The sequence below is a fragment of the Acyrthosiphon pisum genome, chromosome A1 (assembly GCF_005508785.2).
Source record: "Acyrthosiphon pisum isolate AL4f chromosome A1, pea_aphid_22Mar2018_4r6ur, whole genome shotgun sequence".
In the NCBI taxonomy this organism is placed as follows: domain Eukaryota; kingdom Metazoa; phylum Arthropoda; class Insecta; order Hemiptera; family Aphididae; genus Acyrthosiphon; species Acyrthosiphon pisum.
The window spans coordinates 87,079,571-87,102,600 of NC_042494.1; the positions used below are offsets into that span (position 1 = coordinate 87,079,571).

The 23,030-nt window shown below is 32.0% G+C and overlaps 4 protein-coding genes across 8 annotated transcripts; all 4 read left to right on the plus strand.

Annotated features, from left to right (window-relative positions):
* The first annotated feature begins 7,343 nt into the window (after nucleotides 1-7,343).
* On the plus strand, nucleotides 7,344-9,424 carry LOC100169411 (proline-rich protein 36). Its single transcript, XM_001948565.5, has 2 exons — nucleotides 7,344-7,494; nucleotides 7,649-9,424. Exons 1-2 carry the CDS (start codon nucleotides 7,438-7,440, stop codon nucleotides 9,098-9,100), a joined length of 1,509 nt encoding a protein of 502 aa, XP_001948600.1. The 5' UTR covers nucleotides 7,344-7,437; the 3' UTR covers nucleotides 9,101-9,424.
* Nucleotides 9,425-11,218: 1,794 nt separating this feature from the next.
* On the plus strand, nucleotides 11,219-13,296 carry LOC100161920 (hepatitis A virus cellular receptor 1-like). 5 transcript variants are annotated; one of them, XM_008185274.3, is made up of 3 exons: nucleotides 11,219-11,346; nucleotides 11,422-11,575; nucleotides 12,678-13,296. In XM_008185274.3, exons 2-3 carry the CDS (start codon nucleotides 11,507-11,509, stop codon nucleotides 13,194-13,196), a joined length of 588 nt encoding a protein of 195 aa, XP_008183496.1. In that variant the 5' UTR covers nucleotides 11,219-11,346; nucleotides 11,422-11,506; the 3' UTR covers nucleotides 13,197-13,296.
* Nucleotides 13,297-15,664: 2,368 nt separating this feature from the next.
* On the plus strand, nucleotides 15,665-16,775 carry LOC107883844 (glycine-rich cell wall structural protein 1.8-like). The gene is made up of 3 exons (XM_016804706.1): nucleotides 15,665-15,694; nucleotides 15,789-16,236; nucleotides 16,318-16,775. The coding sequence occupies exons 1-3, from the start codon at nucleotides 15,665-15,667 to the stop codon at nucleotides 16,773-16,775; spliced, it is 936 nt and encodes a 311-aa protein (XP_016660195.1).
* A 3,088-nt stretch (nucleotides 16,776-19,863) lies between these two features.
* Nucleotides 19,864-21,304, plus strand: LOC100164629 (lysine-rich arabinogalactan protein 19-like). The gene is made up of 2 exons (XM_001948441.4): nucleotides 19,864-19,972; nucleotides 20,052-21,304. The coding sequence occupies exons 1-2, from the start codon at nucleotides 19,922-19,924 to the stop codon at nucleotides 21,012-21,014; spliced, it is 1,014 nt and encodes a 337-aa protein (XP_001948476.1). The 5' UTR covers nucleotides 19,864-19,921; the 3' UTR covers nucleotides 21,015-21,304.
* Nucleotides 21,305-23,030: the final 1,726 nt, after the last annotated feature.

Here is a 23,030-nt window from a genome sequence, read left to right on the forward strand (position 1 = left end):
TAATACTGACTGGATGACATATATACTAACTTAATACAATTTAAATTTTGAGTTAAAACTGATTCTGTAATTAGAATTTTTTTTTGACATTTATTATTTGGCTTGTCTTGATGAAATTTTCTATTTTCCCATATGGTTGTTGGACAAGTTCACAATACGACAAACATGTGTTTGATTAGGTTATAGTAACGATGAGTTGTACTACTTGTTGTACTATTATCTTTATTCGTGTATGGTATATCGTGCACTGCAAGTTCGCACGACTAGTTCATACAACTGGTGTACGATTTGTCGTATCGTATCGTGTAAGCGACGATCTGCGAACAGTATTGAACGGCATGTCACTCGACGTAAGTGCAAGTTTTGAGGTAATCCTGGGCAGAAGTGTGACCAGGAATTTACAATTTGGAGGGGGGTGTGTTTTACAACTCTATTAGTTACATTTATATTAATTGTTGTGGTAATACCAAAGATATAAATAAGGGGATTTATAAGACAATGTGGGAGGTAGATATAACTATACTAACCTACCCCCATCCCTGGGCTCGCCACTGACCCTGGGTCCACGTTAATATTGGCCGGTGAATAAGTCAGCAATGCTCGGGAAATCAATTTCTCTGGACGACGGAAACACTATCGTCCTTATTGGGTCCGTGTTTGCAGTCCTGCATAGGTAATTCGTAGTGGTTATAGATGATACATTTTATAGTACGAGCAGAAACCTGTTAGACGTGAATGCTGACGCAATAATGACTCTAAGTATTAAAGACGCTTCAACAACGGTTCGAGGACTGAAAGTCATGAGTATATGTAACACTATAATGTTATTATAATTATATTATATGGAAACATAATTGCTATATAACATGTGACTATAATATAAGTGATTATATACGGATTGTTAAATTATTGTACTCCATTAATAACACAAAAATGTTCGACTCCGTTTTAGAAAAAAATTTGCTATTTAATCTAAGAAACCATTGTGATTGCGACTGAAGAACTATTATATTGAAACGATATAAATACTTTCTACACAACACACATCATAGACCTATTATAATGTAGGTAATAACACGTTATTGTCTTGCAATTACAATGTAGGTATATACCGCAATCGTATTATTTTATTAATTGTTTATTAACGTTCAAATTGGAGTCAAATCAACCTCGCCGGAGTCTGTTTGTGTGATACCTGCCATAATTTAATATTATATTATTTAATTTTAGGGTTTAAACGACGACGGTAGTTTGCAAACGTTAAAGACGAATCTAAGGACGTCTAGTAGAATATCGCAGCCGAAAACGCCGTAACCGAAGGCCGACCCGGCAGCAATCTAACCATTTTAATGGGTGTTAAACGCGATTCTTGTGGATAAAACCACTACGTGTAACCTACATTTTGTTTCAAAATATTATGTACGTCGGATATAACATAGTGTAATTCCACACTGTTATTATAACCGTTCAGATTTCAATATCCGTTTCAAAGTCAAAAAAAATTTAAAAATTGCAGACGTTTGTGTGTACTGTGTAGTACGGTATTTTGGTTCAATGTATATCATTATAACATTGTGTTTACGATTGGGTACACTTATTATATTAATATTAAACCATCGTGTGATGTTATTATCCATTCGATAATAATATTACTGTATTTTAAACCGAACTTGATACACGACTTAGGAGGTGCGACCTGCCTACGTTTTAAGGTTAACAATTTACTCGGCATAATAATAACGACCGAATCGAACTATAAATTAATAATTATAACTTACAGCGCTGAATGACGACACGTTTATGTTACGTGCGTATTTTCGTCGGTTTTACTTTTACACACATAATATTTATGAATAATATGTTATATACTTACCTACCTATGAATATTTAAAATATTTCAAACATCATGTTTTAGTCGAATCTGATGAGCGATCGGATTATAATAGAGAATAATATGATATATAATATCGTTAAGTCTATATAGTTTTATAAAATATTGTGTTGTATAATTATTATTAGAAATTGATCACCCGTTACCTATATATTATAACGTATATAGCTATACGCTGAAGTGTAATATTAATTGGTAGGTGCAATGTGCAATATTCATATTGTATGTAACAATTTTTGTGCATGTCATTTCGTATATTTTATAATTTTCAACCGCTCAATTATTATTCAAAGTGCAATGTTAAATTTCTTTGAAATATAATAATATAATATAATCCAATTTTAATATTATAATACTATTGTATTTTTACTATATTATGATAATTCATAATTGTAATCATAAGCTGCAGTTACACTTAGACACTTCAAATACATTAAATAGAGATGGTGATAGTGAATATAATTTAATAGTTAAATCTCTATCTTGTGGGTTTTATAATTATTAGAAATTAATTAATCGTTACCTATATAATATTGCTATACGTAGCTATGTATATACACGTATATAGTTGCTATGGACTTTTTTCATTTCGCACGTAAATATAACAATATTGGCACTTGGCATGTGCATTTTTTTATGTAATTGTGTATTCGTTCGTACCTTTTAATTTTAACAGAACAATTATTCAAAACACAATGTCATATTTCTTTCAAATATAGGCAGATTAAGTTCGATTTCAATATTACCTATATTATTGTATTTTTATTAATATGATAATTGTAATCATAACTAATAGATACAATAAATTATAAGATGAAATAAATTAAGCTTTGGTTCTCGTTTTAAGCACATATTATGCTAAAAAGAGAGAGTTCGTTATAAATTATTATATTAAAGAAATTTAAAAAAATTAAGGAAATACAAAGAGAATAAACTGGGTAGTAAATTAATAAAAATAAATATAAATAGGTAGGTACCTCCTATAATAATAATAGAATAATATATTATTATTAGTACTTAAAACATAGAATCTTACTATACCGGTTTTATCTTATTATGGCTGTATACAGTTATAGTATATTGACGTATAACAGATTTAATATTAGATTTTTCCTTACTCTTAACATTATAGGTACCTACTTATGATAAAACATAATGTCTTCAAAGTAAATGGTACCTACGTAGTCATGTAAAATAGAATTTAAATCGTCAACAAACGGTTCAGATTTTTTTTTTTTTCTGTTTGAACCGACAGCAGAGGAGGATCTGTGTGAACAATACTACTCCTGGAAAAGCGGTTCAGATTAGAATACATTGATTGAATAAATTCTAGATTTATTTAAAATTACTCTTAATAGATTAAAGTTAGTTAAATTAACTAAGTTAATTATTATATTATTTAATAATATGATCCGTGGGGAAAGGTGTGGTTTTGAAATCTATACGACACCCCAAACACACGTGTGGTTAATATTATCTGTTGAGCTAGTGCAATGTAAATAATTTTAATATTATCACCATTGAAGATTGATGACGAACATTTTGTTTAGAGGAATTTTTTTAAGAGGAATAGAGGATGTTTCATCCGCATGTCTATATATTTTTTAAATTTTTTTTTACTATACTATTTTACAATAGTTACAGCTCAACACCCATAATTAATTAAATACAGTTAAACAAACGATGCACATTACAAATACACATTCACATTATAAGACGCCATAGCTGCAGCAGTAGGAGGTACTTGCAGAGAGCAAAAAAAAAAACATTTCGTCGATAATGTTCATAGAACGGGAAGTGTTTTAAACTATAACACCTAGGTATTGACATTTATCAGTCAAATAAAATAATTTTGTTGAATTCAGCAGAAAATTGATATCCATTGGGAGGTGAATAGCAAATATCTAATAGCTATAGTTGTCGAAATTTCTGGATTTTTGCTTTGTGCTCTAGACTATATCTGCGAATTTTCCAAATATTTAATCTTACATAGACATGGAAAGAAGATTAATTTCAGTACCTACTATGTTACCGTTAAAATTTCAACAGCTATCTCTGTTCTATATGATAATATTATTGAAGTCAGTATAGTTGTGCGATAAATTCAGTTTTACATTTATATTATAATATTATCATATCGCCGATAAACACATATTCTACAGTCTTTTGAGGGGAATAATACAAACATTAATAATCTTATTAAACTTAAACGATTAAAATATTATGTGACTTGTAGCCAATTGTTAACGATATTATGATGATATCGTCAATGTGCCTCTAGTAACATGACTGCTCATTGAAATGATATTTCAATGAAAAATAGTCTATCCAACTTGGTATTGGATAGGTAGGTAGGTAGGTAGGTACTATTACTATAAATTATGTTCTCATAAAAAGTTGTAAGCCGATTGTGTCGAGTCGAGTGTAATAATACCGTTATGCGACATAATACAATACTATGTATTTATAATATAGCCATTAACTGATAATCTTTTTACATATCGTGTTTAAATTATTATTATAATATTATAATGCTTTGCCGCTGAGTAGTATGAGAATTATTTCATTTTTATTTTGGACGATTTACAATATTTGAATAATATTATTATACAGGTACCTATTTGTTCGTCCAAGACCGTCCAACGATTTATTGTGTAACATATTACCTACCTATAATCATATTCATTTAAAACTTGTTGTTTCAAATGTTCAAAAAATGTAATTTATGTGCCTATAGACATATTCGAATATTTTTTTGGTTATGTAATACATAAATTAATAACAAATAAGCGTACAAATGTCAAATGCTATACAATCGAATGTAATCGTAAACAGAAATATGTACAGAAGAAAATTATTAAGAATAGAAAAACCTTCAAATATTGTGAATGCATAGAAATAAAATAACCGACCGAAAAATTGAATTACAATCATCGTATGATGTACGATGTAGAACATATCATAATATTTTATTTTCTACCTATTAAAATATAATACAAAAGTTTCATCCGGAATAATACCACAAACCATAATAATATATCATCGGTTTCTTATTTTACTTATAAGTCATATAAGTCATTGAAAGCGAAACAAGGCTGGCGCGATGGATCTTATCATACCCGATTTATCAATGTATATAACGGAAATCGTGTCATTCTTCTCAAACACAAAAAACGTGTGCACTGAAATAATATGACAAACAAAAATTTAAGTAGGTAGGTAATAATATTGCAGTATACTCGTATAACAATATTATATTGGTATGCACGATCTACGTAAATCATATTATAGCTGCTGATAGAAATTTAATTTACAACATTATTATTGTCAATTCATTAAAAAACATAATATCTAATATTACTGTGAGTTATACGGCGCTCATTATCTGTTATATTGTTTTAGGTATACTCTAAAATGTATCAATGAATAATTTACTAATTATTTTTCTTGGATTTTATGCAAATTATATTAATATACCGTTATTAATTAGTTATAAGTTAATATTTATTATAGTTATTATTATTATTATTTAGTAAAAAATAAGCATACAACCCAAATAAAATATTATCATTTAGTGTATTAATAGATACATAGGTGTGTCACGGATTGTACTTATTGTTTAGAAATGTATATGAAATACCCACCTACATATCTAATTTATTTCGTTTTGGTAACAATAAAATAAATATAATATTTTATGTCTTAAATGTAATCTCACCGACATTAACGACGAACAAGAATTATATACAGGGTGATTATTTTAACAGTAAATAACACTTATAATCTTCAAAAGAATTAACTGTGATAAATATTTGTTGAACCTATTTTTTTGGTGTAACTTGCATTTTTCATTTCGTACTATGAAAATTCCAATTTTGAACGAGAGATTAATTAGTTAAAACTTATAACTCATAACTTATGAGTCATAATAAGTATTTGAAATTTTATGTTTATATAATCAGAATGTCACTCCAGGTTAGGTACCCCGCAAAATGTTGGTTCACCAATCTGCTCATAAAAACTTATGGACTAGGATTTATATGCACGCTACAGTTTTTGTAGCGTCCTTTTACAAATTTGGTCAATAATTTCAAAGAATCAATTGATATTGCCTATTAGTACACATATGGTATATTTTAAATACAAACAAGAAAAATCCATATGTTTTGTGGTTTATTTAAAAAGCCTCATATAAAAATCAGTAATTTTGTCGTCGGCAAAAAAAATGTATCAATGATGCTGTGGGCTTATTTAAATTTAAGACAAACAAAAAATATTGAGCTTACACAGAAAATATAACTTCGTGCAATAATTAAAAAACTTATTAATTTTGTGAAATGTTGTTTTGTTCAAATACATTAAATTATTTTCAAGATAAAACTTGTTTATGTAATAAATATTCCATTAAAATATTGTATTCAACTATTATTATTTTTGCAGATGAGTAAGTTGAAATAAAGTCTATGATTTTGGAGAAGGCTAAAAGGCGACACAAGGCACTCTCTCAAACTCGATGTAAGTACGTCATTCTGAGGAATCTTTCTATTTTTACTTTATTATTAATTGTGTTTTCTCTCTATGTTTTTTTGAGTAAATAAATAAAGACAGTAATACTTTAAAGTAGCGTTGTAAAGGTTTTTTCACAATGTATATTGTATACCTTAAATACCGCTACTACAATTATTTCTGTTAAAAGAATAACTCAGTGCAATCATTTGAACTCAGAGATCTCATGTGTATATCTCTAAGTCAATAACACTATTTTTAAAATACAAAAAATATGAAAAAATATTACCTCATATTACAAGACCTAAAGAGCACCCAAATTGTTTTAGTTTAAAAATATATTCTTCGGTTTACCTCAATTAAAACATAAATAAATCAAAAAATGTATTATTTTGAATATAATATTATATAGTTCCAAACCTTCCACCAATCTTAAATTGCATCCGGCTGTTGAGGGCACGTTTAAAATATTGTAGTGTACCTACAACCGTTTTTAGTATTTAATGGACAAAAAAGAAACTTAGATTTTTCCGTAAATCAATATTATAAACTGTATTATTAAACGCATCTTTACGTGGGTTTATAGTCGTGTTGCAAATTACATTAACATACGGTTTATACCTACCTAAAAAAATCTAACAAATTTAACAACGGTCATTCGCATTCACGTTTGATATTCAAAATTATTCGCTCAATTTCACTTAATTAAAACCAACAAAAATATGTTAGTATCTCGGCATTGCTTTTAAATGCACGTGTTAATTATAAACCATAAAGTATAATATGATAAAATATTTTGTTCCTAGTTCATAATGTCGGGTCGTTCTACAGAAAAAAAAATTAATTGCATAATTGAGATAATAATTGTGACCGATTATAGACTATCTTACGTCAAAGCCAGGTATGTTCGGAAGAACGTGGCAAATACTATAAAAGGGAGAGAAATCAAAAAAATCGACGCATTCTGACACGGTCTATCATTTTAATAATTATATCAAAAAAAAAAAATTTAAAAATTAAATAAACATTCGAACATAAAAATGAAACAATCGTCGGTGTTACTTGTCTTCGTGGTAGTAACACTTCTGAAAATACTGGTACGTTATTTATTTGTTTATTTATACATAAAAATCGGATAATATTTTTGTATTTCATTAAGTCGTCTGTATGCGTACATCGTATAACCATTTTGATTAATCACTTATGTTCTTTCGACACTAACTAATTTTTTTTTGTAATTTTTTTTCGCAGCACACAGAAGCACATTTCAAACCTAGACACATGGACCCATCGTTGTCGTCGCCGTTAGGATTCCAGCAAATGTCCGCTCTATCAACATTCGGTCAGACCGACTTAAAGACTTCGATAGCAATACAAAAAACAATAGCTTTTATAACCATTCTATCGTCACATCCGAAATTACTATGCATCGTCCCGCCGTTTTTAATAGTCGACTTTCTCACACAACTGTCGTGCAACCCTGCGATACTTAACGCCATACCACATAACATGTTAACGGGATTCATGACCTCGTTGACGACCGTCCCAACACTCGCAAATGCCATACCTCCATCGTTGTTTGTAACGATCAGCAACTCACTATCCATTGGAACGTCCGATACTACCGCCACGGGACCAGCCGAATCGCCAAGACCCGAACTCATCCCGACTACTTTGCCAGGCACATCGGTAAGTGCTGAAGTTACCGCCGTCCTAACGCCGTCTGCCCCATCTTCGGGACCAGTACCGAACGTGCCAGTTATCTCAGTCACGAAAGACGTTGCCGCTTCTATATCGCCGGCTGTTCCGTCGTCGGGACCAGCACCTAACGTGCCGGGTATTTCAGTCACGAAAGACGTTGCCGCTACTATTTCGCCGGCTGCCCCGTCATCGGGACCAACACCCAACTTGCCCGGTGTATCCATCACCAAAGACGTTACCGCATCTATATCACCAATTTCACCTCCACCCGGGGCCCCCGTCTTACCGGCAGATTTACCCACGACCGATGGAATACCGCCAAACGCATATCCGCCAGCCACGCCAGCAGTGCCTTTAGCGCCAGTAGTGCCTTTAGCGCCAACAGTACCTTCAGTGCCAGCAGTGCCTTTAGCACCAGCTGGACCTATAGCGCCAGTCGAACCATCGGTACCGTGTATAGAAGTGCCAGCCATTGGATCACTCCCATCACTACCAGAGTTACCGCCGATGCCGACTCCGTCACTGTCACCGCTGTCCATCCTGTCATCGCTGTTTAATAAGGGATCAGGTAATAGCCTATTAGAAGCCAAAATAGAAGCTATACTTAAACTTTTTGCGAGTGGCAATTTAAACTTAAAGTTACCACAACTGAATTTACCTGAAATAGGTAGTACAGTATCCAAAAAACCGATAATACCTGTTAATCCCCATCCATCCCAGGTGTTTATCCTTTTACCCACCCCGCAGCTAGGCAAGCCAGAAATACCATCTTCGCAGGCGACCAAACTCTATTATAAACCAGGATCACTAAACCAGATCCTCGATTTTGTGCATCAACGTTTATTCACAACTCCTCAAAAACTTGCCTTGCCAAAAATTAACTTGCCAAAACTTAACTTACAAAAACTTAGCTTACCAAAACCAACTCTTCAATTCCCAGCGGTGTCCGCCCAATCTAGCCCTATTAAATGTCTACCCATCTTCTCCAAAGTTCCTTGTTAATAAATTGTATAATATAAAATAGCCTGGTTATTTTCCCGAAAACACACATCTCCATTTTTATTGTATTTATTAATTTTTTGTACTGTATAATTATATTATTGTACCTATAATTTATTTACAAATTAATTATTATTGATATTTATTTATTTATTTTGCATCGTTTATATTATATACTTATAATTTAGACCGTTGTGATAATAATATTATATATATAAGTAGATAGGTATATACATTATAAAACGAATAAATACCATTTATTAATATGTGTCTATACAAATCAGAGGTTTTGTTACAATAAAAAAAAAAAATAAAAATAAAAAAAAATTTGTTGAATTATTTCATTAAACGTCTCATTTAAGTATAAGTATTAAATACTTTAAGTCTTATCTTCTGTTCTATTCTTGGACTATCTGTTGAACTATTTGATTGTCACGCGCAAGGCATATCGTCCGACGATGTGAAATACCTATGCTGTTTGAAACAATTCTACGGAACTGGGGAAAGTAAATGATACACACACACACACACACACACACACACACACACAACACGAGACAATACGTCACTATATACTTTGGTAATTGGTAATATTTATGTTAAATGATATATCGATCTCACCGAGGGGACCAGTATGTAGGTACCGAATTGTAGTATCTATGCACGGAAAATGGGTAAGACACCATAAATAATCGATTAACAATATTTTACCGTACGGCTCATAATATTTGTCGTTAAATTTATACCAATAATAAATATATAAAGATCGGAATTTGGCAGGAACACTTTTTCTTCAAGACGATCAATTTAAAAAGTTCTCAAGTTTTAATTTTGGAGAGTAATATTTAATCGTTTTAATATTATATTTTGACCCATTGACTAAGTACCGCAGCCGTAACGTATACGCTTTCTTCTTATTTACAGCCCAAATCCAAAAAAGTATTTACCGATAAAGTATAGCCTGCAGGTATAATCATATTTCAGTGAAATTAGTCAGAGGATTAAACAATCGAAAACTACCTGCTTCGGCTATGTAAAAATAATATTCATACGAAAAAATCTATTCGAATATTATTTATTCTGTTTCACAAAATAAGTTTGGTACAAGGATGTGTAGGTACTTAACATTTATCGCCGATATTTTAAATAGATGATAGTAGTAGGTAGGATACTATATATAGCAGGTAGTTTTAATTAATCACATAAACAGATTAATTCGTCACAATTACATTAAATTTAGTCGCTGATAATATGAGCTCAAATTAGCCAACAATTACAGAGGACTGTGACGTCAGTACACAATGACCGTTATGTACCTACGTACAAATTATATATATAAAAAAAAATATATTATGAATAAAAAATAAAGCACTTTTTGAAATTTATATTTGATAACGATTATAGTCCACTATAGACAACACATCAAAATAAATAAACCTTTTTAATAAAGATAAATGTATTGGTTATATGTACATTTGAGCGTTCCAACGTACATATATTGAAGTATACATTTTTCAGCTAACTCTTTGCACTCCTCCGCCTCCCTGATTTAAACCATGCTGTAAGTAATACAATATAATTAATTTGTGTTTAATGTTTATTCTTCGTAATTATTATTTGGGTAAACATTTCTCATCACGTACGAAAAACGTTCAATTCTACATTTCAGACACGATCTCCGATGTAAATAAATGTGACGCGAAACATTTCGAGTACTTCTGGTGTCATAAAAAATTGTTTACGGAAAACAATTGCAAAAAAAAGTGTTCTTGGTGAATAATTGCGAAATTTGTGTATGGACATAAAATTATATATGGGTATACAATCGTTAAGCTAAATTATTGTAAATTTTGGAAAATTATTATTAAATATGATAATTTTAATTAATTATTTGAATTAGTCATATTTTAAAACTCGCATAATGTTATTTATTACCCGTGCGATTTACTTATCTCACAGTTACAACACTTCAAGCAGTATATAGTTGTAAGTAATAGAACTGTACGTGGAAAAACTCCCCGAAAATTGGCAGCGATGTCGGCAGACGGTTAACTTATTGTTATCTATACACACTGTCCGGATAAAATACCATTTTTATATAATACAATATATATTATTATACATAATATATTGAATACTCAGACACGTGCGTGACCACTTGTGCGACCACTGGCGCGTTCAGATTGACTTATCTTTAGCTGATATTATTGTGTCCGGAATTGCGCAATACCTGCACGGTTGGAATGCAGGTACACTTTATACAGTAATATAATAATTTATAGAAACCAAGTGATTATAATATTATATAATTATTATTCACATAGGTAACAGACGCAGTCTAAACGTGGTGCCTACATATTATCAAGAAACAATAAAAGTGAACAGTCTATCAAATACTAATAATAAAACATGAAGAAGTTTAGAGTCATCTCGACTGCAGCGTGCACACTGGTACTCGTCAGTCAGTTGCACTTTACGGTATGTGTATTATAATTTATTTACCGAACAGCAAGTAGGTATACCTAATTAATTATACCGAAGGTTAGAATTATTTTAGAGGCAGCTAGTAAGACAGTAGGGTAGATAGCTAGTTGCGATTTATACATCCAAGTGTGTAACATTTTTTTTTCATAAATCGCGTTAGGTTAAACAATTGAGAATATTGATAAGAATTTTTTTTTGCTTTTTGTATTTATAATGTTTACAATGATATGTAAGAAAAAATATTTTTAACGAACACAATTGATATGTCTATTAATTAATATATGACATAGTGCAAGTGAGTGAAGAAGTTATCAATATTGGTTATTTAAATAAATATTTTTACAGTCAATTTGAAATTTAGTAAGGGGATCAGTACCTATTGCCCCAACAATGGCTACAGAACTTCCCACAATAGGTACACATGTGTTGTCTCCGTTTAACAATAAACATAAACGTAGCATATTTTCGCTCAGCTGAATCCATTTTGTGTTGTTAGTTTAAATATTACAGTAAATGTATCTATTATTCAATTTATAGATTCGTATGCTATATTTATCTACATAATTATAAGAATGTGGAATATTTGAATTTAAAAATACTCTTAAGTCGCTTAAGTCGTTTCAATATTAATATAACGAAAAAAAACCAACGAGAGAACTTACAACTTGTATAATAGGTCCCAATTTACTGTAACATTAAAAACTAACAATAATAATATTATTGCCTGATGAGGTTGGAATCATGAAACAATTTTTGGTCAGGCTAACTGCCGAATAGTTATACATATTTCGAAGTCTCACTTTTGGTGGGTACATGTGAGGAATGTTGTGCAAAACCCCTCTTTGACTTGATTTCAAGTGGATAAAGTTCAGATTTATAAAATATTCGATAAAATATGTTAATGTCAATAAATATGAATTTATTTCACTTTTCAGTATCAAAGGATCAATTAGGTATATTAAAACAAGGTCCAGACAAATTATTTAGCCATAAGAAACTCGGCAGTCAAAAATTAAATCCGTCGTCCATAAATGATTTTGTTTAGCTTTATTTTAATTGTTTAACCTAACTAATAATCCGTTCGTCATCACAGCAGTGCTCCGACATCCACCGAGCACCACTAACTGCAGCGACTCCTGCACGGTTCTCGACGCCTAGATTGACCAGGCCGACCAGCCACTCAACAGGTATTGCGATTAGGTTCCCGACACAGCAGACGAAAGCTTACGCCACAGCGTTAGCCGATCTCCTGAGGACCATCGTGTCATCCAACGAGTTTCGGGAAGGTTCGACCGCCCTGCAGCATTTACTGGCCGTTCTGCGCCCTCTCTTCCGGGCCGTCGGAATTGTTCCACCGGTGCCTCAGAAAATCGAAGACGACACAACTACGACCACGACCACGACCACGACGACGACGACAGCTCCGACGACCACGTCCTCCCCCCAGACGGTCACATGTCCGCCGACTGACAAGGGATCGTCCAGAAAAAAGCTGATGGCCCTGTTCGTCCCGATGTCAGCCGTCGCGTCATCATCGCCGACCGCATCGCCACCGTCGACCGGCACGCTACCAAAACTGTTCCAAAAGGCAGATTCGTATATTGCGAATCGATAAAAAAAAAAAACAATAATAGTCTTCTTATTCGAATAATTATTGTATATTATCATAATATTATACTGTTTTATTTATACAATACATACAAACGAATACCGAATTATTTTAGTTAAATAATACTATGTATTACTATGTAATACAGTGCACCACTATATTCTGGTGTTCGCCTACTCGTACCAAAATGCGTGTTTGTCGGGTTGAGTTTGATTGAAGACACGATTTGGACTCATTCAACATAAGTCATCCGTTTTATTATTTTCGTCTGTTTAATGTCATCGTTTATTAAAACGTTTAGGTATGATTTAATTGCATAGCACTTACGTGTAAGAACATAAAAATGTTTTGAACGATTTGTCGGAAGATCTACCGTTCACAATACGCACATATAATTGGACATTAACTTATGCACTAAATATTTAAATAAGTAGATTTATGGTATTTTGATACATTTATTATCTGCTCTGTTCAAAGCCAAACCTGGGCAAAAACGAGTTAAAAAGTTAAAGTTTAATTTTCATTTTTAGCTTAACTTATTTTAATAATTAATATATACTTAATAATTAACAACGAGTTACTTTTAATCAAATCCAAATTTCGTTGATATGTAAATAATTAAATAATAAATAATATAATAAAATTATTATTGATGATATGCATAATATTGCATGAAACTTTTATACTTTTCATTATTTTAAACCATATTACTGGTTATTTATATATACAACTATACAAGGTGTAACAGATTTTGTAATACTATATATTATACAGACGTACAATAGACCTAATTAATAATTAATTCACTAAACCCAAATATATTAATCTGCAAAATGTGTATTTATATCCAAATATTAAGTAAGTGCACCTCACTTATTTAATTAAGTTATATCCCGCACATAATACTGCATACTAGTTATACTACATATAAAAAAAAATAACTTAACACGTAATAAGTTAATTGTTAGTTTCAATATAACGTTTAAGTTAACTAGGTTAAAAAATAAGAAGGATAACTATTAATTTTAAGTTATTTTAAATGTTAACTATCAACTTAACTCAATAAAAAATTACCAATTACTTGCCCAGGTTTAATTCAAATGTATAACCTTAGGGATTTTATCTGGAGAATAGCACCTACAAGTAGTATCAGCATTTATGAGGTTCTGAGCGGAGCGATCAATGTATTGATTTTTCAACTATGTGAGTTTTTCTTTCCATATTTTTTTTTATGTCTGTCTACACCTTTTGGGGCATTAAATATGGTTCGATTTTCTACTTTACCATATTTTCTGGTAGGAAAGTGATTCTAGGTAGATATACTTCATGGTTAAATATAAAAAAAATCCAAATAGATTTCAAAAGCGTTGAGAAAATCCAAGATTTTTACACAAAACCAGTTGAAAACATTTTTTTCAGTGTACATAGCTCAACAACTAATAACCGTAGATACTTCAAATTTTCATCGAATGTTTATTTTATCATTTTATATATATGATACGATTTTCGAAATGTTTAGACTCTTTTTGAGTTATTTATGTATTTAAAATTTTTAAAATGTTTTTCTATAAATGACAATAAAAATATTTAATATACCTACATAGACATGAATTTTTTTTTTAAATTTTAAATTTTCAAATTTTATTTTAATAAAACTTAATTTAAGTTTAAAAGTTGATAAAGTTCATTAATTTCAAGAAAATTTGCAAATAATTTTGTGGTTAAAAGTTTACAAAATGTTCAATTTTTATTCTAGAGGTTTATATTTAATTCTGATTTTTCATAAGTAGGTACAGATAATTATGTAGTTTTATTTTATAGATATTTTAAGTTTAGATTTGGACCAAATTAGATATATAAATTAAGAACAATAATTTTAGTTATCTTGTTGTAATTTAAAAGTATTATTCGTGGTACTTGGAAGTGTAAATTATTTTATTTTATACAAGCAATACAATTTTAAAATGCAATGTTTTCGCCAATAATTAATTCAACTGGTTGTATTATTAGTACCTACCTAGTAAATTAAATAAATTTTATACAGCTGGAATATCATAATATATTCTTAGCAATATGGGATGACCAACCGTTTTCTTAATCGTTTTTCATATAGGTACTTACAATAATGAATTATCTATATAATTGAATTCAAATTTAACACATCCATTATTGATGCGACAGCACGCTTAATGCACAATATAGTGGTACTCACTTGCTCACATTTAATATACTTACATATTTTAATCTTGGAGTCCACAATTGTTTATAACGTTTAATTCTAGGTAGTGTAATATATACCAGAGATATGATATGGACATTGCCCATAAAAATTATCAACAAGTCTATTAATCAATATAATATAATAATCATTATCAATTCAATATGAAATATTTATGATGAGGTATTAATGTCATAATAAAGATAATACAATATATGAGATGAGATATTTATTTTGATAAATTGGTAGGTACAAAATGGTTTTTGAGATAGATATAACATATTTAGTGTGTATTATGCAGTTTTGATGAAGCGGAACTATTTGAAATGGCCATATAGAACAGTACAGGGATAACGGAAATCAATCAGTATTAACAGTAGCATGGTGGACACAATGGTGCGCAAGGTGCACAAGGAAGGCATGGTGGTGGACATGGTGGCAAGCAAGGAAGGCATGGTGGTGGACATGGTGGCAAGCAAGGAAGGCATGGTGGTGGGCATGGTGGCAAGCAAGGAAGGCATGGTGGTGGGCATGGTGGAGCACAAGGGGCACATGGTGGTGGAATAGAGAAACAAGGTAGAGGACATAGTGGTACTGGTATCAATGCTGGTGGTGGAACACATGGTGCACATGGTGCACAAGGAAGGCATGGTGGTGGACACGGTGGCAAGCAAGGAAGGCATGGTGGTGGACACGGTGGCAAGCAAGGAAGGCATGGTGGTGGGCATGGTGGTAAGCAAGGAAGGCATGGTGGTGGGCATGGTGGTAAGCATGGGAGGCATGGTGGTGGGCATGGTGGCAAGCAAGGAAGGCATGGTGGTGGACACGGTGGTGGGCATGGTAGGAAGCATGGAGGTGGGCATGGTGGTGGGCATGGTGGTAAGCATGGGAGGCATGGTGGTGGGCATGGTGGCAAGCAAGGAAGGCATGGTGGTGGACACGGTGGCAAGCAAGGAAGGCATGGTGGTAAGCAAGGAAGGCATGGTGGTGGGCATGGTGGTAAGCATGGGAGGCATGGTGGTGGGCATGGTGGCAAGCAAGGAAGGCATGGTGGTGGACACGGTGGTGGGCATGGTAGGAAGCATGGAGGTGGGCATGGTGGTGGGCATGGTGGTAAGCATGGGAGGCATGGTGGTGGGCATGGTGGCAAGCAAGGAAGGCATGGTGGTGGACACGGTGGTGGGCATGGTAGGAAGCATGGAGGTGGGCATGGTGGTGGACATGGTGGTAAGCATGGGAGGCATGGAGGTGGGCATGGTGGTGGACATGGTGGTAAGCATGGGAGTGGGCATGGTGGTGGTAAACAAAGATCTAGGCAAGGATATGGAAATCCGCCGCATGTGCCACAAGGATTTGCTTCAACCTAGATAATAAAATAATGTATTATTAGATAATAATCAGGTATGTCAAAATTGAAAAATATGTCTTACCTTAGCCAAACAGGCCAACGCCAAAGCAAATATAATTCTTAAAGTCATCATGTTGTATGTAATTGTTTGATGAACAGCTGAATAATACATATAAATTAGCAGTGCAGTTAGCTTTTATACTCGAATCGTAAATATATTGTTTTTCAAAACTCCACGTATTTATTCGCGTTTTTTTTTTTACTGATTTCATTAATCTATAATATGTTTTATACATACATATCGCAATAGAGATATATTATTATGTTTTAACTATCAGATGTAGATTTTGCTGCAAGTTATCACGGAATAGTACCTACCCAACTTTAATCTGAATAATCATAAATTAACTGTTGATTATCAACATTATTGTACAGGGAGTATAAGTTTGAAGAAAAAAAAACCCCAAATAAGTTACTCTACTGAATTGTAGGTGTGGGGTGTGCATCATTGGTTAGAGGTCACTGAAATGGATGTACTTAATTTTAATTCAACAGAAAGTCATAAGTACGGAAAATAATTTGGTGAAATAGAACGGTGTTAAAATGCGTTAGTAGGCAAATGCGCGCATGTTAATGAAAATAATTAACTAAAATTAAGATAAGAGAATACAAGTTCGGTAAGTTAGAAGTTGACAGTTAACAAATAATAATTTATACTAAAAAAGTTAAAAGTGAATATAGAAAATAATATTTACTTAACCTAGCTTAAAAAAAGTTATTCTACTTTTTCAAATTAATATTTAGATCACACAAAAAGTGACTGCATTCTTTCTGATTTCCTAAATTATAATAAACAATTTTAATGACCTTTATACAATGTTTATGCCTATTTTATTTTTTATGATTATTATATATTTAAACTTTACCCATCTATCTCAATATTAATAAATTAACAAATATTATTTTTTTATATAAATAGCAATTTAAGATCATATAATATTAAGCCTTTCTGGTCTACTAAAACATATCTATATACAAAATTATTTTATTATAAAAATAACAGAAATGTTTGTATTGTTATAGAATTGGATTGTGTTTATAATAATATTTAAGTAAAAAACCATAAAATCGAAAAACCGAAAAAGCATTTTAACTTGGTATTAACTTATTTTTGAATCAATTTAAAAAAGCTAAGTTATTTCAACTGTCAATTAAACTAGTTAAGTTGATTATAAAATTAACTAACTAGTTAATACCCATTGTCCATCTTTGTGAATAGTTTCGTGGTATAAATAGCTTAAAATGAATTTAAATATTTTTAAAATGTTATTGTGCATAATGTATAATAATATACATACTGGTGAAATTTTGAAAGTCCTTACGAATTGTATTTTTTGAATTGTAACAAAATTATTATTTTTCGTATAAATATTCAATTTTGTGAACAATTTTAGCTTAGACTTTATATTTATTTATTTACGCCCGAGTGTACATAGATTTACTTATACCTAATATAAATGTTCAACTTTTTGACGAAGTTTTGCATATTTAATACCTTTATTGTAAAAAACTGAATCGATTCAGATATTTCAAATGCCTCAATACCTATCTTAAAATTAGCCTAAATACTTTTAAAATTCTATTAATGACTAGAAAATGATTATATAAATATTTAGTGAAGAGTATTATAATCTTAAAGAACAAATCGATTTCGTAACTGGTTTTGCGTAAAGATTCTCGTTTTCCATAATTTTATTTTTGTTTTCTCATTTATTTGTTGAATAGTCTTGATTAAATTTATATTATTCGCCCTTCCAAGTACCAATTAGATTCAAATCACTACCAGAAACCACTTATAAAGTTCAAGATCGAAGCATTTTGAATACACCAAAAAAACAAAAGTTGAAGACAGACATGTGATAATGATAAAAAACCATCGATATCAAATCAAAATATTCATCGCTTCGCTAAAAATCAAAAAATAATAGGTTATAAAAATAAGTTTTAAATGGTGATTTTTGTTAAGGTTTCTTAATTTAACTTTAATCATTGAGACTTGGCATTTAATTTTGTTTTTATATAAGGTTATTTATAAAAAATAAGTTTATCCAATACTATATTCAACATATTTCGAAAATGATTCTCTCATTAATATTAAAAATAGGTAGTTGTATTTAACTTTTCCTGAAAATATAGTACCGAATAAAAATACTATACAAGTTACAATACTGAATACCAAAGTGCATATAATACGATTATGCTGATATAGGATTACTTACTATATACGAGTACAGTGTACTTTATTGTATTTCAAAACCAAAATTGCTTATACAATATTGTGTTTTGATTTAATAAAAATAAGATAAAATTATTGAAACAACGAATTCACATTGATACTTTTATCTCTAAGTGTTAAAATGAATTAAAACAATCTTTATCACGGCAATTATGATATTGGCTGTCAACCATTTTGCCGCAGAAATCGAAAAATGTAACCAGCCGTTTGTGCAGGTCTGTAACAATAGTTGATAATGATTGGCTTTAAATTCAAACCTTGGTTTTAAATTTAAATTAAAATTTTTTTAATGTTATTATGAATGTTGGGGTTAATTTTGTCTTAACCACCTTTTTGTTTCATGCATTCGTTTTTTATTATTATGATCATTTGACATAAAATAATAAATATATCGGTTCCTATATATAACTAATCAATTATAGATTTTTCAAAAATATGTTATGCTTTGATTTCACACGTACTTGTAATCTTGTTATTTGTATTATTAAATAAATAATTCAATTTTGATATGATTACGAACAATTACGAATACTATAATATCTCTAATATAACGGTTATATGTGGGCAAATAGTTGTCACACACAATAACTTAACACTTATAGGTAAGTAATCAGACACATTACTACGAACATTTTTTTATTCACTTTTAACAGATAAACACAATGATTACCTATTTTTAAAAAAAGTTATCAAGAGTCAAATGTACATTAGTTTTTATATTAAACAAACACGTGTTTGCTCGTATTTCCGTAATCAGATTAGAGAAACGTGAACATTTCGAAAACAAAATACGAATTGATTGAGTATAAAACACAAACAATTATAATGCTTTATTTTATCTTGTATCCATATGAGAATATTTCACAAAAATGAATACTTTTGGAATCGTAACAGCTTTAGTGGTGGCTTACATTACTACGGTAAGGAATACCTAATGGCTAATGATATATTATCATGTATCAAACGGAAGATTTAAATATTTTTTTTTTTATTACAAAGGTCCAAGCAACATGTTGTAATGGATTTCCACCATCTTGCTGTGGACTAGGGCCACCTTGTTACCCAACACCACCACCTGCATGTCTTCCAGCCCTTGCATGTCTTCCCACCCCTGCATGTCTTCCAGCCCCACCATGTTGTCCACCGCCACCATGTTGTCCACCTCCACCATGTTGTCCAGCCCCACCATGTTGTCTAGCCCCACCATGCTGTCCAGCCCCACCTAGTTGTCCAGCCCCACCATGTTGTCCAGCCGCACCATGTTGTGTAGCCCCACCATGTTCACCAGCGTGCATACCAGCTCCACCTATTAGTCCTGCGACACTAGCCTCTTTATTAGCTTCCCTTAAATCATCGGCACCTTTCTCGCTTCTTGCCCCACTCGCTTGCGGCGCACCTCCCTGTAGACCAGCCTGTGGGCCCACCCCAACCTTTGCTGCTACTCTGTCGGTTCCCGCACCGGCACCACAGGTCATCGCTCCAGGACCAGCGTGTGGACCACTTTTGGTCCAATTACCGTCAGTAGCCGGACAGTGCGCACCAATCGTCGTTCCCGCTGGGCCAGCACCTAATCTGCTAGTCAAGCTGAACCAATGTCCAGCACCCGCCCCAATCATACTTCCAGGTTGTGCACCCGGACCTATCATCATCAACGATGGAAACGTAGTTAAGGAACAGTCTATCACGTGCGCACCAGCTCCACAGTCGAACAAAATATTCTTCGCATTGCCAGCCCCATTACCGACTGCACCGATCGTTTTGCCACCAGCACCATTACCAAAAGTATTCTTCAACCCCGGTCTGTACGTTCAAAAACCTGATATCGTTTATCAGTCACCAGTTGGTTTACCACAACTGTATATGATTCCGCCACCATGCGGATGTCCAACACCGTGCTACCCACCACCCGGTCCATGCAACCTGCCACCAGTCCTCGCCAAGGTCCCGGCTTGCTGTTGTTAATTGGTCAATAGCATAACTACACAATCAATATTATCAACATTTACACATTAGAAAAAGTTTTTTTCCCGTTTCCGGCACCATCCTTTTCACTACTCGGTCAGACCAATCCAACTACCATAAGATGGTTTAGTCCCGCGTAGTTACAAATCCTTTTTTTTTTTATAATTTTTTTTAACCACATTCTCTTCTTTACCTACCATAATATTATTATAATTATGCACAATTCTTTTATAATAGGTACTATACAATTAATTGCCGTATTATCTTATTAATACACTATTTTAATTGGATTTTTGAATTTATTTTCTATATAATATTGCTTACTTACTTTTGGGTAATACGATTTATTATATTATTATTATTATGATCAAGCTTTGAGCTACAGGTACATCTGCTGAGGTGTAATAATGTACAACATTATATAAATACTATTTAATAGAAAATGGTACTATTCATTAGATTCGAATCAGCTTTAAAAATAAAAAAAAACAGTTGAAATATTTCTATTACTTGACGACGAGCATTATAAATTGTTTAATTCATAAACAATTGTCAATCTTTATTATTTACAATGGGGACAAAAATGTTATGTCTTATGAATGTCAAACGTGAACGCATGGTTTGTTTACTTCTTGATATTATTCCGGTTTGATTTTTTCGCATGTTTTGATACATTTTTACTTTCGCTACTTAGTTTTGTCTCTACCTATACATTATTATTGTCACTTATATGCTTACCTTTTTAATTTACAAACCTATCACTGTATAGGCTTTTAATCTAGTCAACATTCATGATACCTACTGTGGTGGCCCGTCAGAAGACTATTTGAAATTGCGTCTGCACGTAAAAAAAACAATATAAATATAGCTATAGTAGCTACTAATAAATTATAATCTTTTAAAAAAACGTTTCATAGAAATGTATCTTATTTTTTTTTTATCATTATCGTCGTTTGTACGCATTATAATAATATTATAGGGTGACGGGGAGGCCGAGCGAACTAAGGCATCGGTTGCGACGTGCAACGTCGCCGGTTCGAATCTTGGTCAAATGCGGCAATTCTATCCAGGCAGACATCTGTTTGGAGAGAGGCCGCCCTCCACTGACCGGGCATGGTAGAAACCAACGGGTGCCCAACCGAAATTCTGCCAAACAAACACATACGTTTCAAAAACCTACCGTTCCAATCTCTACCATTACCATACTACATAACCCTACAAACAAACTAATGGCCTTAGTCGGCTTAAAAAGATCAATAACAAAAAAAAAATGAATTTTATTATATTATAATTGTTATTACTGACAAGTGATATTATATAGCGAAGTCGCAGCTGGTTAAAAAAACTACCTTCCGACTGTTTCGATCTTAACATCAAACATTGTAACGTTACTACTGGGAACGATGGGGGAGGTTGGTCGGGTAGAATATAAGACGTGGCGTGCCATACTAGAAATTCGCTCGCTCAAACCAATATGAAAAAAAAACCGGTAGAAGACATAAGCGCCAAAATGAGATAAGAAAAAAAAGTTGGAAAAAGCGCCTAAATCCTAGATACATTTGTGCCGTGATTAATAGATATAAATAACAAATCGTAAATTTAGAACTACCTATATAAATATATAATATTATATTTTAATAACAATTTATTATTGACAATTTTTTATAAGATTGACATTTTTAAATAACTATTTATATAAAATTTTAATTTTGGCACAAACGATATGTCATTTTTAAATAACTATTTATATAAAATTTTAATTTTGGCACAAACGATATGTCATTTTTGTACCTTTGGCGTAATATAGCCATATAGCCAAAAAAACGTATCGGGATGTTTGTACTGTATCATGGACATGATTTATTATCCTGGTGCGGAATTTTGTGAGATAATTGTATGGGTGTTGACCAATTGCAGCCTTCAGCGGCTGTTTTCGGCATTAAAATAATATACCAGTTGCCCTAAACCAAACGTACCAATTTCCCTCACATAATATTTTATACACGATTAAAATAC

What these genes read in the sequence shown, in the direction of transcription:
- LOC100161920 (XM_001950870.5), top strand. Translation starts at nt 11,507, where the DNA reads ATGAAGAAGTTTAGAGTCATCTCGACTGCAGCGTGCACACTGGTACTC. An exon ending in TCAGTCAGTTGCACTTTACG is followed by an intron (nt 11,576 to 12,674) that starts GTATGTGTATTA and finishes TCGTCATCACAG; the next exon opens with CAGTGCTCCGACATCCACCG.
- LOC100169411 (XM_001948565.5), top strand. Translation starts at nt 7,438, where the DNA reads ATGAAACAATCGTCGGTGTTACTTGTCTTCGTGGTAGTAACACTTCTG. An exon ending in TAACACTTCTGAAAATACTG is followed by an intron (nt 7,495 to 7,648) that starts GTACGTTATTTA and finishes TTTTTTTCGCAG; the next exon opens with CACACAGAAGCACATTTCAA.
- LOC107883844 (XM_016804706.1), top strand. Translation starts at nt 15,665, where the DNA reads ATGGTTTTTGAGATAGATATAACATATTTA. An exon ending in AGATAGATATAACATATTTA is followed by an intron (nt 15,695 to 15,788) that starts GTGTGTATTATG and finishes TATTAACAGTAG; the next exon opens with CATGGTGGACACAATGGTGC. An exon ending in AAGGCATGGTGGTGGACACG is followed by an intron (nt 16,237 to 16,317) that starts GTGGTGGGCATG and finishes GTGGTGGGCATG; the next exon opens with GTGGCAAGCAAGGAAGGCAT.
- LOC100164629 (XM_001948441.4), top strand. Translation starts at nt 19,922, where the DNA reads ATGAATACTTTTGGAATCGTAACAGCTTTAGTGGTGGCTTACATTACT. An exon ending in TGGTGGCTTACATTACTACG is followed by an intron (nt 19,973 to 20,051) that starts GTAAGGAATACC and finishes TTTATTACAAAG; the next exon opens with GTCCAAGCAACATGTTGTAA.